Source organism: Sesamum indicum, linkage group LG10 (genome assembly GCF_026168435.1).
Source record: "Sesamum indicum cultivar Baizhima isolate 11 linkage group LG10, ASM2616843v1, whole genome shotgun sequence".
NCBI classification, from domain to species: Eukaryota; Viridiplantae; Streptophyta; class Magnoliopsida; order Lamiales; family Pedaliaceae; genus Sesamum; species Sesamum indicum.
Window position 1 is genome coordinate 21,689,505 of NC_142666.1, and position 16,295 is coordinate 21,705,799.

The 16,295-nt window shown below is 37.8% G+C and overlaps 4 protein-coding genes across 6 annotated transcripts; all 4 read right to left on the reverse strand.

Annotated features, from left to right (window-relative positions):
• Positions 1-27: 27 nt before the first annotated feature.
• LOC105178865 (Chaperone DnaJ-domain superfamily protein) lies at positions 28-5,121 on the reverse strand. Of its 2 annotated transcripts, none has more exons than XM_088885711.1 (10): positions 4,813-5,121; positions 3,112-3,922; positions 2,610-2,739; positions 2,034-2,488; positions 1,768-1,848; positions 1,559-1,657; positions 1,102-1,260; positions 857-943; positions 676-747; positions 28-479 (listed from the first exon to the last, which is right to left on the reverse strand). In XM_088885711.1, the coding sequence occupies exons 2-10, from the start codon at positions 3,760-3,762 to the stop codon at positions 168-170; spliced, it is 2,046 nt and encodes a 681-aa protein (XP_088741837.1). In that variant the 5' UTR covers positions 3,763-3,922; positions 4,813-5,121; the 3' UTR covers positions 28-167. The 2 variants fall into 2 exon arrangements, with proteins under 2 accessions (XP_088741837.1, XP_011100725.2); XM_011102423.3 differs by having other exon boundaries at positions 3,112-4,008; positions 4,813-5,120.
• Positions 5,122-5,459: 338 nt separating this feature from the next.
• On the reverse strand, positions 5,460-8,114 carry LOC105178867 (beta-mannosyltransferase-like protein). The gene is made up of 3 exons (XM_011102429.3): positions 7,953-8,114; positions 7,214-7,495; positions 5,460-5,905 (listed from the first exon to the last, which is right to left on the reverse strand). The coding sequence occupies exons 2-3, from the start codon at positions 7,391-7,393 to the stop codon at positions 5,732-5,734; spliced, it is 354 nt and encodes a 117-aa protein (XP_011100731.1). The 5' UTR covers positions 7,394-7,495; positions 7,953-8,114; the 3' UTR covers positions 5,460-5,731.
• Positions 8,115-9,468: 1,354 nt separating this feature from the next.
• Positions 9,469-12,819, reverse strand: LOC105178863 (agenet domain-containing protein). The gene is made up of 4 exons (XM_011102421.3): positions 12,047-12,819; positions 10,914-11,396; positions 10,358-10,840; positions 9,469-10,156 (listed from the first exon to the last, which is right to left on the reverse strand). The coding sequence occupies exons 1-4, from the start codon at positions 12,488-12,490 to the stop codon at positions 9,680-9,682; spliced, it is 1,887 nt and encodes a 628-aa protein (XP_011100723.2). The 5' UTR covers positions 12,491-12,819; the 3' UTR covers positions 9,469-9,679.
• A 176-nt stretch (positions 12,820-12,995) lies between these two features.
• Positions 12,996-16,066, reverse strand: SCPL33 (serine carboxypeptidase-like 33). 2 transcript variants are annotated; one of them, XM_088885787.1, is made up of 10 exons: positions 15,595-16,066; positions 15,370-15,477; positions 15,126-15,221; positions 14,937-15,029; positions 14,743-14,831; positions 14,399-14,671; positions 14,134-14,294; positions 13,934-13,972; positions 13,597-13,702; positions 12,996-13,413 (listed from the first exon to the last, which is right to left on the reverse strand). In XM_088885787.1, the coding sequence occupies exons 1-10, from the start codon at positions 15,875-15,877 to the stop codon at positions 13,267-13,269; spliced, it is 1,395 nt and encodes a 464-aa protein (XP_088741913.1). In that variant the 5' UTR covers positions 15,878-16,066; the 3' UTR covers positions 12,996-13,266. The 2 variants fall into 2 exon arrangements, with proteins under 2 accessions (XP_088741913.1, XP_011100722.1); XM_011102420.3 differs by having other exon boundaries at positions 13,934-14,029; positions 15,595-16,063.
• Positions 16,067-16,295: the final 229 nt, after the last annotated feature.

A 16,295-nucleotide genomic window follows, 5' to 3' on the forward strand; every position in this document is an offset into this window, starting at 1 on the left:
ATCTCTTGATTGATGCGAGCTCAAGAGTAAGAATTCAATTCATCTCACTAGGAAGTAGGTAGGTATACAATTAACTTGGCCTTGTGTTGTGTTTAGTACACCTCTATTTGGCCTACAAATAAGAAATGTAAAGTATTTTGGATTGGTGGGCAAGAGAGCAAATATAATCACCATTGCTTCTTTCCCTTTTTCTTTTTCTTGCTACTAGCACTGCTGCTGCTGCTGCCGCCACTGTTCTTGGGGCTAAACCCGGTAGGACTCTCGGATGTACTGCCTTGAAAAGTCTCAAACATCCCACTTTGGACTGCGTTTTGTAACCATTCCAAGAATTCCTCCTCCGTCATTGTCTCTTCCATCTTAGGTGCTGGAATCCCACCCTTTTGTCCTGAATTAGTTGCCTTCCCATGGCCGTTCTTTGAGGTGACGCTTGTGTTCACATGAAAGGTTGGCTTGTGAGTATTGACAGGACATCTCAGTCCCTGTGTTTGGAAAAAGCAAAAGAAATGAGTCAACTTCAAACCGTCAGATAGTTACTATACAGATAGACTGCCCAATTACATCAAACAAGAGTGTGCTTCAGACCTTCAGTTTCCATCTAGAAAAGACTTGCTTTTCATGATCACATGGAAAGTGCAAGTAATGATTTGAGGTGCTGGCAGAGAAGAAAACTATTACCTGACAAATGTACCACTCAGTTGCATCATACACCTTGCCATCAGCACACACATACGCAGAGGGAGCTCCAACCTGAATATATTATTACTAAAGAAGTTGGTAGCAATATATGAAGGTAGTAAGAAACTTTTATCAGCTGCATGGTTTTGAGAGAACTGCAGCATCATCCTATGCTCCATACCTGCTGGAGTAATCCAAAGAGAAAGGGTTGTGAGGACTGCTCGACCCATCCATCCCCATCCTTGGCCTGATGGAAATCTTTGCATTCCTTCAATATAGCATCAGCAAATAGCAGAATCAGAATCCAGAGAAGATTTACTTCTGTTGAAATCAACAAAAGAGGCTAATACAAAACAGACCAGGTTTCTTTAGTGACTTACACATTGATGGCATAAATTTGTTTATGTTAAAAGGAGGGTGAAGTACCTGACACCATCTTGCTCTTGATTTTGATTTTTTAGTACAAACCCATAAATGAAAAAAGCCACACTTTTTGCATGCAATTCGTCTAGATTCTCCCAGTAGGTCCTCACTGTCAGCTTCTGTACGAGTAAAGCTGGACTTAAAGAAGCCATGCCCCTTATTCTGCAATGAATACAAAGCAAAGCCTAAGCCAAGTACAATTCTAAGTGTCCTGTTTAATCTGCTATTTAAGTTGGAATAGCAAGCAATTCCGTCAAACCAAAAATGATTACAAAGTAAAGCAAATTGCCATCAGAGTCTTATCCTGTACACTATAAGAATGTGAAACGATAACGTTCACCAGGGGTTTGGTTACTGCCTTAACAATATCACAAAAAGTGCATTTCTCTAATGGAAGTGCAAGCAAGAAAATAGCCATGGAAGTTCTATCCTGAAAAGGAGAAATAGGTAAGGCTCAAACCTCATGGGAAGTATTCTGGAATTTACGGAAATAATTCAGCAGCTCTTCTCTTCTCAACTCATCATCATATTCTTTGCGCTTGAAGGAATCTAGCAAAACCTGTGGAAACAATTGCATCTCAAATTCAAGAATCACAATTTAAAACATTTTAAATTAACCTGATCTGGAAAGAAAATAAAGGATGAACGAAAGATACCAAGAGAAAGTACCTCATAAGCATTCTGAAGCTTCTTGAAAGCTTCAGCAGCCTTTTCATTGCCCATATTTTTATCAGGATGAACAAGCATTGCCTGACAACCAAAAAGAATTGGTCAACTGGAAAAACTTCTACTTCTTTTATGCAGTCTTAAGTTATCATGTCTATAGGTTGTTAAGCACTGACTGATACTGGCCAGCAAGCACATCTACTCCTTAACTTCTTAGGTAATTATTACTATGATTACAAGCAATCATATCAAGCTAAGCAGACATTCACCTTTTTCCTATACTCCTTCTTGATAACTGAGACATCAATATTTTCAAATCGGGACAAGCCCAGTGCTGCATAATGATCTGTACAGTTCAACAACCTAACAACTTCATCTTCAGATGTCATTTCAGAATCAGATCCACTAGTTGAAGGCGCTCCTGCGCTACGATCAGCCCGTATGCCAGTAGCATCAGTGTCAGTGGGAGAATAATGTACTGACTCATTAGGAAAAGAGGATGGCTGCCCTTGAACTCCAGCTGCTTGTTCTGTGGAGCTGTTTGGTGTTCTTTGCTCATTTATTATGTTCCTCAAGAGAAATAACAGAGCATCACTTGATATAAATGATAAGTTTAACCCCAAAACTAAACCACGCCATCCAACATAATTCCATGCACAATATATGGAATATGCACTTGCAATAAAGAGTGCAAGGCGATCATGAGTAGTTGTGAATGCCAATCCTGCATTTTCACGAACCGCCAATCTCAGTGTCAATATTACTTGAATTTCAAATCTTCCACATAAGAAAACAAGATGACATTTAGACGATAAAGAAAACTACTCATTCCAGAAAATAGTCACCTCCAAGGAAGATAATAAACCCCGTTGTCAAAAAGCTCCCATAAAACCATAGGAAAATCAATCCAACAATGCCGGTCAGTACAACTGTGAGTGTCAGCCCAAGAAATAGTCCAACTGCAGCAGCTACAGCCTGCATAATCCATGACATACAGATAAGAGACACAAAACAAAGGTACATTCATCAACAAGAGAACCTAGGGAATCTTGCTGCATCCTCAGAGCATAATTCTGGGCCACTTATTACACCATAAAATTGGAGTTCATTACAATATGACAGATATATCTGTTGGTTAATACCATCAATTCAAAATGATCCAAGTTAATTTTCATTAGTGAAAGGGAAGCTATATGCCTAAAAAATCTCAGAACATCAGAGCATGTGGGGCTATAAACTCCAGAAATAACTCTGCAAGGTTGCATGGTGTACTTCTGTAATTGTAGCTCTACTACAGCAGGAGAAATGTATAGGCAATCCATTTAAGATAACGTGCAAATGACATACCAGGGCAAGTAGAAACTTTGCAATCCCAACCATGGCAATTACTGAAAGAACACTACACCATACAACCGAGAAAAATGATGTTGTTCCCATTCGCAGAAAGGAATCAATGCCCCTTAAAGCACAGTCCAACCAGACCATAAACAAAAGAAGCAGTATATTCCCAATATGCACAATCCACCTGAATATGATAGGTTGTGCACGTTGGATCTTCATTCGGACATGATCACGGGCCTTTAGTGTCTTAGATTTTAGGGCGACAAAGGTAGGTTTATGTCTCACTACCCAGTCGGCAGAGGACCTTGCTACAGAAAGGGCTGCAGTCCTTAAGTATTTAAAAACCACTGTCTCAGGGAACTCCGCTTTTCCCAACCCTTCTTCTGTATCCGGGGTATCAGATAAGTTCCCAAAAATGTTCATATTATTTAAAATAGGAACATGAGGCAAGTCGCTTCTATCTTCTATATTTGAAGCTTCAGCTGTGGATATATTGCTCTTGTCTACTTCAGTATCACCATTACATGGCACCACTTTGGCCTTAACTGTCTCATCCATACTTTTTCTCTCTCTTCTTTGAGACTTCCTAGACTTTTTCTTACTTTTTTTCCCATCTTGGACATGATCCATGTCACTGATGCTCTTTGTGGAAGACATAGAATGGCTATCATTTGGAAGATCTTTGCCCAAATCCACCTCTTTGTCATTCACATGATCTCTATCTTTAGTAGTCAAAGGTGAAGGAGGAGGATCTGAAAGTCCTCTTTTATGGGTTGGTGACTGCTGATCTAACCCATTCTTTTGTTGGTTTCCTTTCCTAGCCATTAAGCGTAAGATGTCTCAGTTATAGGCAAGTTGGGAATTCAATTTAGCTCATTGCCAATGGCATCGTTGAAGATAAAACTGTCACAATAATAATGAGAAAAGTTAATATATACCAATGGGCGTACGTAGAGTAACTGAAGGAAAGTAGAAATATACACACACGAAATAGCACTTAAGTTGATAGCTAAATTTAACAGAAAAGAGAGAAGCTGGCCAAATAGGTAAAAACTAAATTGTAAGGAAAAAGGGCGACCAAAGGATCAGCTAATGTTAACCCTCAATTGGAAATTTGCCTAGGAATGTACAGTAAGTGCATGTTAAAACTCTATCCAGAAAAAGATGAAGAACCTGTGATGCAGAGCTGAATGTACTTCAAATAAATATGGAAGCATAGTAGCTTCATCATCTTAAAAGCCATAAAATTCCAATTTCTTCAAGTTCGGCCTGAATTATGATTAGTGAATAACAAGCAGAAAATGAGATTAAAAATAATAATGGGAAATTAATTAATGAGAACAAAGCATAATAAAAAATTAATCATTCTGAACACATGTTTTTCCCTTTTATAACTGCAATTTTATCCATTAATTTGATACGGCCATGAGGTAAGAATGCTCAAGATGATTGCATGAGCAGAATTCCAAAGTTGAATAAAGCTTTTCTGAGTTCCATATCCTTGAAGCCCATTCATTTTTAGGGGGTTCATCTTTAACCAAAAAACCCTAAAGCCGCAGAAAAGATGAAACAAACTACAATGGAAAAAATTACATGCTTGAATCATTATAAAACCATGTAATAAGGCCCAAAGATAAGAAAAAAATCGCTGAAACGCAACAAAAAGAGAGAAATTTTTTAGAAATAATAAAACTAAACGGAACTTACCAGATAAAGATGCTGCGGAGAGGTTGCGATAACACAGATGAGCAACAAAACTAGGGAAAGAGAAAAAAACAAGAAAAAGATTACGATAAAAATTGAATAGAAACGCAGCAGTAAAGATAGATAGGCGCAGTCTCTGCCCCTCTCTCTCTCTCTCTCTCTCTCGCTAATTCTCTTCCTTCCCAAGGACGACAGGAACAGTCGGCCACAGCAAACACGGCTGGCAAATCAGCCAGTCAAGCCAAAATTGTTCATAGTACAGAAACAACAGTGTAGACTTGGTGTTAGTTTTTCCATTTTGCTCCCCAAAATTTGATTAATATCACTTTTACCCCAATTTTAATGATGGAAACGTGCTTTTTTCACCGTGTACCTGGGCATTCGGCTTATCATATAAATAAATCCGTTATTTTCCAAAAGGAAATTCATTCCTTTCAATATATATATACTGAAAGTTTCTAAAGGAAATATTTTGATTTAAAGATTGTAAAAAGTGAAATATGGGCCGATCAAATAGTTGTTTTTAAGTAACTTTATAATTTACAATAAATCCATCGTATTACAATGGCATAATTGTTTATAGAGCTCTCAAATCTTCATTGCTCTTAATGAAGCTAAACCCCTCACGTTCGTCCACGGCAACACCCGACTTTGAACATCAATAAAACAAAACAATGTATTTATAGGCTTTTATGACATGAGATGATAGTGTTTGAAAAAAATGAAGTGTGTGTTGAGAATATCATGCCTCTGGAGGACAATCTTTTTGATAACATGTATGGTTAAGAGTCATAAGTCCCTATTCTTGTTCTCCTCCAATTGACACGCAGCTCATCATCATTCTCAATTCGTCCTTCACACAAATTGATTGGAAATCAGCAAAAGCCAGTATCAGAATTCAGAAATCTGAATGTTGGACGTCTCATTTCTTCGCCTTTGCGAACCTGAGGCACCGATACTTCTCTCCACTAACAGTTATTTCAAGAGCTCCATCTTGATTGTCTTGATTTGATGCAGTTCCCATCAGCACACTCTTTTCTTTCTCAAGATTTTCTCTCTCCATCTTTAACCTTGCTTCTTGCCGAGCAATCTCTGCCTGAAAACAAGTAACCTAGATGTAAGAAACATTAGGAGAAGATGCAGCAAGATAAGCAGGAAGGGGTGTTAAGAGGACTGCTGCTAAAAGTTCAAAACAAGGTCAGCCATTGACAAAGTTTATCTTCATTAAATGTTGTCGAATTTTGTTGGAGGCACCAATAACATGCTGGAGTCAATATCTATGATTTAGAACAACTGGAAAAACGGACTAAATGGGTCTTGCAGACATGAGGAACACTCAACACTAGGAAACAGGAACTGTGTGGAGTATTACTAACCATATCCAATCAAGCTACATATAATAACTGACAAACACCCGAATAGCCAAAAGAAATGGAAAGCCATGTCCCCCTCAGGCAATATGTATTTTGCAAAGATGCCTTGAAAAATATGAACTTTATTGCAATTTAAATAGTTGCATTTTCTAGAACCAACCACTATTTTCCTAGAGCTGATAAAAGCAACAGAAAACAAATAACCTTTTCACCCTTGCTAGACAAAGATGAAACCTCGTCTATCTAATCTGTCTTGTTTGGAGAGGGAAGAAGGCATCATGACTGGAAAATAATGGTGATATCTCCATACTTGGTCTAAAGTTGGTTCTTTGCCTATCCATCAATACTAACTCCTTATAAAACCTGCATCACCACTCATAAACATACTATATCCTGTTTAAAAACCAACAAACCAATATACATATCAACTGACAAGTAGCTCACAGTATTTGGGATTGACAACCATTACTCTTTCAGCTCGCCAGAAATTATATAGCAATGAACCTCATGAGCTTACACCACAGCAGGCATAAATATTGGAAAGTTGTTTCAACAAAAAGGCAAATTTAAATGAAATCCGTGAAGCAGCAACCTTTGTTGCAGAATTAATGCTACGTGAGATCCAAGAAATAAACAGAGCAGGATGCTAAGGAGTGACATGATAAACAGGAAAAGAAATACAAGTTGCTTTCCCAGCACTAAACATAAAATATCTTCCATAAATTTCAATTTATCAAATCAAGACTGAATTCAGAATAATCGTTTTGTTTCTTTCTTGGGTTAGGGGTGGGAGGGCGGGGGGAGGGTACATCATCTAGGAAAATTTTTTGCAGAGTCTCTAAAAGATATAAAACTAAAAAGCCTTGTAGATCAAAGAAGCAGGTTGAACACAATAAGTTACCAGCGGTTAGAATCTCTAACAAGTTAATATTTAGAAAATGTGTGTAGTTCTAGTGATTTGGTGTATTCACAAAAACCTAGCTACCCAAGAGATACATTTCCACTTTCCCAAATGAGGGTGAATCGAGTACCTCACGACGGGAGAGCTCAGCCTTCCAGGCAGCTTCGCGCTCCGCAACTTCACGTTCACGCTCCTCAATGTAACTCTGCATCTCCCTTTCCTTCATAATCCTATCTTGTATGTCTGCATCCAGAGCCTCCTTCAGCTCCTGCACAAACTTATCTACAACTGCTTTTATCCTAAGAGACATCCAAATAGACCCTTTCCTCTCAACAGATGAATTGATATTTTCTTGCTACGCCTAAATTGCAGTTCTCACTCTTCACTCTTCTCCCACCAACACCACAAACACCTGCAGCACAAATATTCCATTTATTTTCTGTTACCAAAAGAATTAATACTGGGACCATTTTTCGTTACTTTATTTGCTTATGCTTCACAAAAAAGAAAGTTTATTGGATATTCTACAAACCTAGATGTCAAATTTCAAAAGAAAAAAAAAGTAAAAAAGAAAATTGCAGCAATGAATTAACTGGTTTCAACGAACAGAGTGCATGTTTCCAGAACACAAAAGAATATACGTGGTCCAAAATTCATCTGCGTCAAGGATTCTTGAACTCAAAAACCCAAAGGATTCATTTTCCTTCTTGTCCTTTTGTTCGGACTGGAAACGAATAAAAAGGAGACCCCATGTGATGGATTGTATATGCAAACAATTTCAAGCATTTAGAACTCGAAGAGAAGCACAATCAGATCACAAACAGAGAAAAATTATACAGAGAAGGACAGGAATAGATAAAAGAACCTACCTTCTAAATATTGGCAGAGTAAAGATAGTTGGATTGCCAGAAGGTCACAGAACACAGACGGGCTGCGAGTTTGTGTATGTGGAGAGAAGAGAGAGAGAGAGAGAGAGAGAGAGAGAGAGTTGGAACTCAAGTCCACAAACCACAAAGCCCACCAAAAATTGCTTCTTGTTCTTTACTAGCAATTTGCAATCGCTTTAGCTTTATTTTATTTCCTTTCTTTTTGTCACTATTTTTATGGGTTTTGGGTGTTTTTTCTTCTCTCCTCTTTTCTCTTTTCTTTTTTCTTTTTTCTTTTTTCTTTTTTCTTTTTTATTTTTTCTTTTTTCTTCATAAACATTACAAAAAGAAAATAACAAACCTATTCAGCAATTAGGCCATAAAATCGGAAACAGAATCTGAAAACTGGAAATCCAAAGATAAATTCTGGCATTCGTTTTCTCTTTTTTTTTTTGGTTTTCGGATTTAATAGAACTTGAAATCTGGTTTTATTGTACAGCTATTGAAAATTGTCCAAAAGGATCACATGATTAGCTTTTAATCTTAACTAAAATGGTTGTTGGATGTGCCCTTCTTGGGATTAAGAAAATGGCCCTGGGGTTTGACCAAATTTGTTAATGTCTCAAGCCCAAGATTGAGGCTCCCTATTTTCTAATATTCAAAATTTTTAGGGATGTAAGGACACTATTGTAAGGCAATGCTCTGTCTGTGTTTGAGATACGGTTTTTGTTAACTGTATGAATCCTGCTTTATTCTTAGATTTAACAGCATGAGCATGACCTTTCGCTCTTGCGCCCGGAAAGAGTTGACAGAATTAGATAATCTGATGAAGCAACAACCATGACACTACCACCCATCTTGTGGAAAAACGGTTACCTGCATATTTCTGCTATATGAGCCAATTATACTGTTATCTATATATCACACATCAGAAATTACGTCCAAGTCTAAACAAATAATAAGCAGATACAAGAATCTATTCTTGGATTGAAATCCACGAGTGTGCAAAACTTATATGCTTATGAGTCAAAAGAGGCAAGCAACAAATGACATAGAAACACATAATATAGTTAGGTAAGTGATCCTTAGCTGTTGGAACCTACATATGGGAGGCATACACATGCTTCACATCCATATACAAGAAACTGCTACCTTGGAGGAACATCTTAGTATTAGTTTGTCTCAGAAATACCAGCAACAGGATGGTTGGCAACCATCGGATTTTTTTGGCAACATTAAAGTATCCTTGGTAAACACTATAGCATCATCTTACAACATAAAAAGGCAAAGATACGAGCTAGGACTGCCTATCTGTTCAATTCTGATTTGAGCATGACTTGTGATCATGCAAAGAAGAAAAAGATTATTGGTTCTGAATAAGCATATATGTCCGTGTATTAAATAGTACATACCAAAAAACAAAAGAAAGTATTTGTGAAATTGCTATAAACACAGTAAAAACAGATCATAAGAAAGTATAGATGGATAATATTAGATACAGAAATTCATGCATAAACCCTTTCCGGAAGCTGACAGATGACTGACTTTCTTTGTAGAATCAACATTATGTGGGAATTTCATTCTCAAATTAAAAGCAGCAATAATCCAAAAACATGGGCCCGTGATTGGTTCAGGGGTTTTGTGTGGTCAATATGCTCTTACGATTATACATGATAACTTCAGATTATGATAAATTTATGACAATGGCTACATCCGAAAGACATAGCCTTTTAGCGAGAAACCCACTGCCCACGAATCCAATCTTGATGAGGCCTCAATTCAGAATGCTGAAATTCCAATGTCTCAGTTGTAGAATTGAAATAAACTAAGTACTTTCTGCCCTTGAGGACTTTGCAGATCTGACCAACCCACCACCCGTCGTTGTACCAAGCATCAACTTCTTCAAATTGCTTAAACCGATCTTTTCTTTGAACTACAGGAGGGCATGGCCTTATGCATAGAGCATCAGCTTCTTCTTTGTGCAGTTGGGTACCATCATCAGTTTTCAGAGTCTGGTATTCTACCAAATACTTGCTGCTTCCTATTGATTTCGCAATAGCAGCTGGGTACCAAGAACCCCTGTAGCCTTGTTCATCACTTTTTACCTCTACCTTCATTCCATTTATCAAATTTGGATCCAATCCCAGTCCGTCATTCTCTCCTTTATACTTCCCTAGCTTGTTCTTCACTAGCAACTTCGACTTTCTCTGCATTTCAGAAAATCATAAATCAACACATGTAAAAAAGGATGGTCTGGCAACCCAGATAAGATCTGAAAATTGTGTGTGCTTGTGTACATCTTCCTAGAGTAGAAGCATCCATCCCCATGGTTGCAAGACTTGAAGGGTGCTTACTGAAGCAAAGTTGGTGTTAAAAATAATTTAACAAAAATATCATCTAAGTCATACCCTGAATGCAACAATCCATTTGCCACCAATCCATTCTTGATGAGGCCTTAGATTAAAATGTTTGAGTATAAGTTCCTCATTTGTAGTCCAGAAATATACTGCATATTTTAGACCATCAAGAACTTTGGAAACAAGGCCAACCCACCATCCATCATTATACCATGCATCAACTTCCTCAAGCATTTTGAAACGGTCAACCCGTACAATTTTAGGGGGACAAGGCCTAATATATGAAGCAAATGCCTTTTCTCGAAGCAGATCCGACTCATCATCTGTTTTAAGTGTCTGGTACTCAACCAAATACTTGTCACGGCATAAGGAGCACACTATTACAGCAGTATACCAAGAACCCTGGTAACCTTCTTCATCACTTTTGACCTCCACCATCATTCCATCTCTGAATGTTGGCTCTGATGCCTTCCCACTATGTTTCCTTTTCAATTTCACTTTATTGGACTTCAAGCTCACATCAGCTAAATTTACCTGCAATAAATATGTTAAAAATTAAAGATAGAGAAATACATCAAATGCAAGCAAGAAAAACAGAAGCACATACCTTAGGGACCACAACCCATTTACCATCAGTCCATTCTTGATGAGGCCTCAACTTACAATGTTCAAAAACCATCTTTTCATCCGTGTTTGTAAATTGAACCATGTACTTACAACCATTGGAAACTTGGACAATGTGACCTTCCCACCAACCATCATTATACCAAGCATCAACACGTTCGAGATAGTCAAAAGGTTTAACCCGTTGAATAGAAGGAGGACAATGTTTGATGCATGAAATATCTACTTCTTCTTTGAGAAGTTCAGTCTTGTTCTCCGTTCTCAATGTTCGGTACTCCACCAAGAACTTGTCATTTGCCAGTGGTTTAACAATAACTGCAGTAAACCAAGAACCCTGAAAACCTTCCTCATCACTTTTTACCTCCACCAACATCCCCTCATTGAATTGCATCCCAGATGCTTTTCCACTGCACTTTATTCTAAGTATCAACCCCCTTGATTTCACCTCTGATTCAGATGACTTGTTCTGCAAGTTTAGATATCTTAAAATTAAACACACACGAAAATCAAGAGAATAACCAGAATCACCTACCAAAATGTCAGAAGTTTTATCAGCTCAAGATGATAGGTCAATTGAGACAGTTGGCGCGAGGTTGACGCTTGTATCGTCAATCACCAACTCACCACAAGGAAAAGATGGTTAAAACATTCATTCTTTATCTTTTTTACTTTTTTTCCTTTTACGTATTGACAGGAATTACAGGTTCAGAAAAAATTGAGAAATGTCTTCCTATAAATTAAAGTGTCATGCGCGTAATTGTTTGCATAAACAACTCTTGAAATTATCAGTTAAGTTGTTTTGCTAATTAATCAAGATGCTCAAACAAGAACATCGTATAAAATGCTGAAAGCATCTTTGTTTTGCTGTCTGTCTTTAAGATAAGACAAATGCTTCTTCCTGTTGTTTATAGTATTATCAGGGCAAAAACGTGCAATAGTGATTGCGGTAAATCAACATGCACATGCAGATGAAAAGACCAACAGTTAAATTACATTTAGCTCCAGCTTCCGATGAGTAGATAAAAACATCAACATTTAGTCATTAAAATAAACCAGTCATAACCAAACAAGAACTTAAAATCGATATAGGCGCGCCCCACCTACAAGGACACACACCTGAAGCACTTCTTCCAGTCGAAAAGGGGGGGACCACGAACCATCAGCCCACTCCCTAACCGCTCTCAACTCCCACTGCTCCATTTCAGCAAGAGAACCCTTTTGCCCCTCACCCTCAAACGACACAGCATACCTCGACTTCTCTAATATCGCCGCAACTGTGGCCTTTCTCCACCCCTTCTTCTCTCTACAAAAACCCTCCACAATCTCCCCAACCTTAAAGTACCTGTGCAGCTCCAGCGGTGGTGCCGGCCTGACGTCAACGGGACTGACGTACTCCCTCCTCAATGGTGACATTGAGCCCTCCATCTCGCTTAAGGTGTCAAATTGTACGTAAGTTTGGTTGAGGGAGGAGCGGAGGAAGGTGGAGGGGTACCATACAACGTCGCCAATTTGCTTCCTCACCTCGATTTTTTCGCCTTTCTTGAGTGACTTTTGCGGCATCGTAAGCCTGCGTTTGTGTGTGTGTGTTGTGTGAGGGGATGCAAGGACGAGTGAGCCCTAAAGAGAGAGAGAGAGAGGGAGAGGGTGAGAGGTGGCAGTGGCGGGAGAAGAAGGTGGTGCCCGTACTGACAGCGTAGGGTGAAAATTGTGTTTTCCTTGTGTGTAAAAATGCGAGGGTCAGTGAAATCGGAGAGAATTGCAGAGGAAGTGATGGGATTGGGGAACATTCATTTGGTCTTAAATGTAGTATTTTTTGTGATTTGGAGAAAAAATAATTTTATTTTATCGATTTAAATTCTTTTACTAATTTTCACATCATGTAAATTTTTTATAAGAATAATTTTAGTCATAATTAAATTAATTCAATAACATGGTGCACACGCTAGTATATATATATATATATATGTGGGGGGGGGGGGGGGGGGGAATTTATACGTACTTCCATCACTTACGTGGATTGGATTATGTAGAGAAGACGTACAATTTTCCAATGATAAGCAAATGATTATACGGAACCAGAACCCAAAAATGGACATTCAATATTTAAGCACTAAAAGAAGTAAAGAGTATGGATACAATGATACACCAAGTCCAGAAAATAACACAAAGAAAAGTAGTAGTGGAGATAGGCGTCAGAAAGACATGTTGAAGTTGTTTTCACCACTTATTTGATCCTCAAAAACCTTATTCTACCAATATATTTGTATGTTTAATGTACTTCTGTGTTTAAATCTTGTCACCACCTACGTTTCTCAGAAGCAGTAACAACAAGAGCTTCATCTGTGGGTAGGAAGAGGTTCACCAGACAAGTAAGAATGAATGAGGGCCAATGCCTCATTAGGCTTGTTGAGGGGCACAAGATGACCTGCCCCTCTCACCGTCACCAAGGTCAATCCTTCATACTCCACTAGCCTCCCTCCTACCTGCAACTTCACAAGAAACTGCATTATTCCTTTTTTTTATAATCATAATGTGTGATTGGAAGAGTAGCACCGCATGATTTTTCAAACTCTGAAGCTTTTCTTGTGACATGCCTAATTTTCAGGGGTGTTTATGGTTAACTCATATTCATAATGTTGGTTAGTTTAGGGAGGTGATGGAGTAACCTGATTCTTGTAGTACCAAGATGTCCATGGAGTCTTGAGAGGCAGTTCAAGAGCTTCAATGCAGTATCTTGAACCAATGACCGGGACTCTACCATCTGCGTCTCCACTGTTACAGAAGCATTCCAGAACAATTAGCACAAAAGAAAACTTCAGCACAGAATATTAACAGAAACCGGACTAGTGAAACTTTTGTGAACAAGCTATCTTTTTTCAAGAAATCAAAGTTTGAGATACGGACATTTCCCTACAGAGCGATTGTATGTAACTTTCTAATAATTTGTTACAAGATGGCCTACAAAGTAACAGAAATAGGTGTAGAGAAAATTGAACGTGGTACCTATACATCCAAATCTTTAGGCCTTCTTTGATGAGTTTCCTGTATATTGGCAAGACGGAGAAGACAGTATAATTGTATGATCTGAATACTGAATCACTGCAATAATAAATTTAGACAGACAAGAAAGTTAATTATTAGACAATTCTAATGACCGAGAGATTATATTGCAATTGCAAATGAAATATAATCTAACAGCTTACTTGCAGACTGTCCATCTTACGGTGCCACTTAGCCCTCTAGAATTTATATGTAAGGCTTTCTGAACATCCATCCTGTTGAAATAACCTTCAGCATATGTCGAGTAGCAGGGATCATATCCTCCCGGGACCAGTTTCATTCTTCTGAACCCATGACTTTGTGCCTACTTTTTTTGTTATTTTTCAAAAAAAAAATATATGTTTAACAATGTGGTAAAAGAAAAGGAAAATGAGGAAAAAGAGAAGTTGTTCTTGGTATAGGGAGTGCCTTGGTGTTTGAGAAATCATTTTCACTGGCAATACCAGCAGAAGTATTCTTAAGAAGACATGAAGGGGCATAGATGTTATAGATGTCAATCTCCTTGTATCGATCAAACACTGTTGTCATGGCATCAACACATGCAGTGGACCAGTTCTCGAGCTTGAAATTACATGCTCTTCTGGCCTTTTTGTAGTCTTGATCTGATACAACTGAATGGCTCCAAGCATACTCAAGTAATCCTTTATAATCAAAATAATCGTTCGTTTCAGGATTTCCCACCTGCAAACCATTTAAATGATTATTTATTTTTTGTAATTAACTGCTCAAGTCAGTAGTTGGTAGAAACTTACTATGAACCCTTTGAGATTAATATATGGATACTTCTCTCTCTTCTTATTCCTTTCATGCACAAGTTCAGCCACCTGAGGCACATAATGACCTACAAACAACAGAGATTCCCTGCGCCTATTGAGATGACAGATTAAGAAAATGAACAGAAAAATGGTTTGGTGCAAGAAAATGATCTATTTGAAGCTCTGATAACCTGCATAGCTTTCTCCTGAAATGAAAAATTCATGATCCTTGAATTGTGGGAACCTTTTCAGCCATCTTACCAAGAAGTTGTAGGTATCCTCAGCTGGAAAAAAGTAAAGCTAAAATAATTATACAAGTTACAAGGAATTATTATTAGTAGTAAATAGAAAGATCTACACTTGTATGGACATTGAATTACCTACAAATCTGTCGTCTATATCGTCAAAATCAGAAGATGTGTTGGTGTATGAGAATCCAACACCAATTGGAGATTCAACAAACAGCAAATTTGCTTCTGCAGGACAAATTCTTGAAAATTAACATAGTAACTATTAAATACTAGTCATTCTTTCTGTTTTCTTGATTATATACTTCCATTTTTCTGTTGCATTAACCAAACTAAAACAGATCTTAAAATCAGATTCAGGGAAAAAAACTGAGACCTTTATTCCAAGAATGAGGATTAAATTCAAGAGCAGCCCCCTTTTTAGCAACTCTCAGAGGGCCCAACTCCACAGCTGCTCCATATCCAATTGATGAGCAACCAGGCCCTTCAACACACACCAAAAACAGAACTCAACATTAAACCCAAAAAAGAAGAAAATACGAACTTTGTGACAACACAAAAATTGTGCAAATTATGAAAAGAAGTGAATACGTATATATACCTCCATTGAGCCAAAGGAGTAGAGGCTTCTTATTTGGTTGAGATTGAGCCTGAAAGAACCAGTAGAAGAGGGCCCTCCCATGAGCTTCATTAACTGTGATGTATCCTGAGAATTGTGATATAGTTGGTGTGGATGGTTGGTGGGGTAGTTTCATTATTCTATCATTTTCATATTCCTCAGAGAGTTTCAGATTTGCTGCTGCATTAATGCTTGTATTCAATGCTACAACAAAATAAAATATAAATAACAAGATTTTGTTTGGAAGTAGACTTTCAGCAGCCATGTTTTTTCTACTTCACTTCATCAGTGTTTTTCAGTGTGGGACAGTGTGTATATGTGTGCGTCCGCTCGTAAAAAGATAAGAGTAAGGAGTGATGTGATATAAGCAGAGGAATCCCAGAATATAAGATGTTCTTGGCTTACTTTTTTCTCAGAAAAGAACATGGAGATGACTCATGCTACAAAGGTACTGTTTTGGGGAAACAACTGAAGATAAGACAATATATATTATTGGGACTTTGTTTATCACTTGTTTAATTTTTTTTACAAAATTTGAGTGAATTAAGACCAATTCTTAATTTACTATTAGTTGTATCATTAATTTTTGTTGACGTTAAGTTCTTAACGAATTTTATAAGATCCCCTTAACATTCATTTCAAAACACTTTTGGAGAAAGATGAATATGAAACCAAGATGGAGA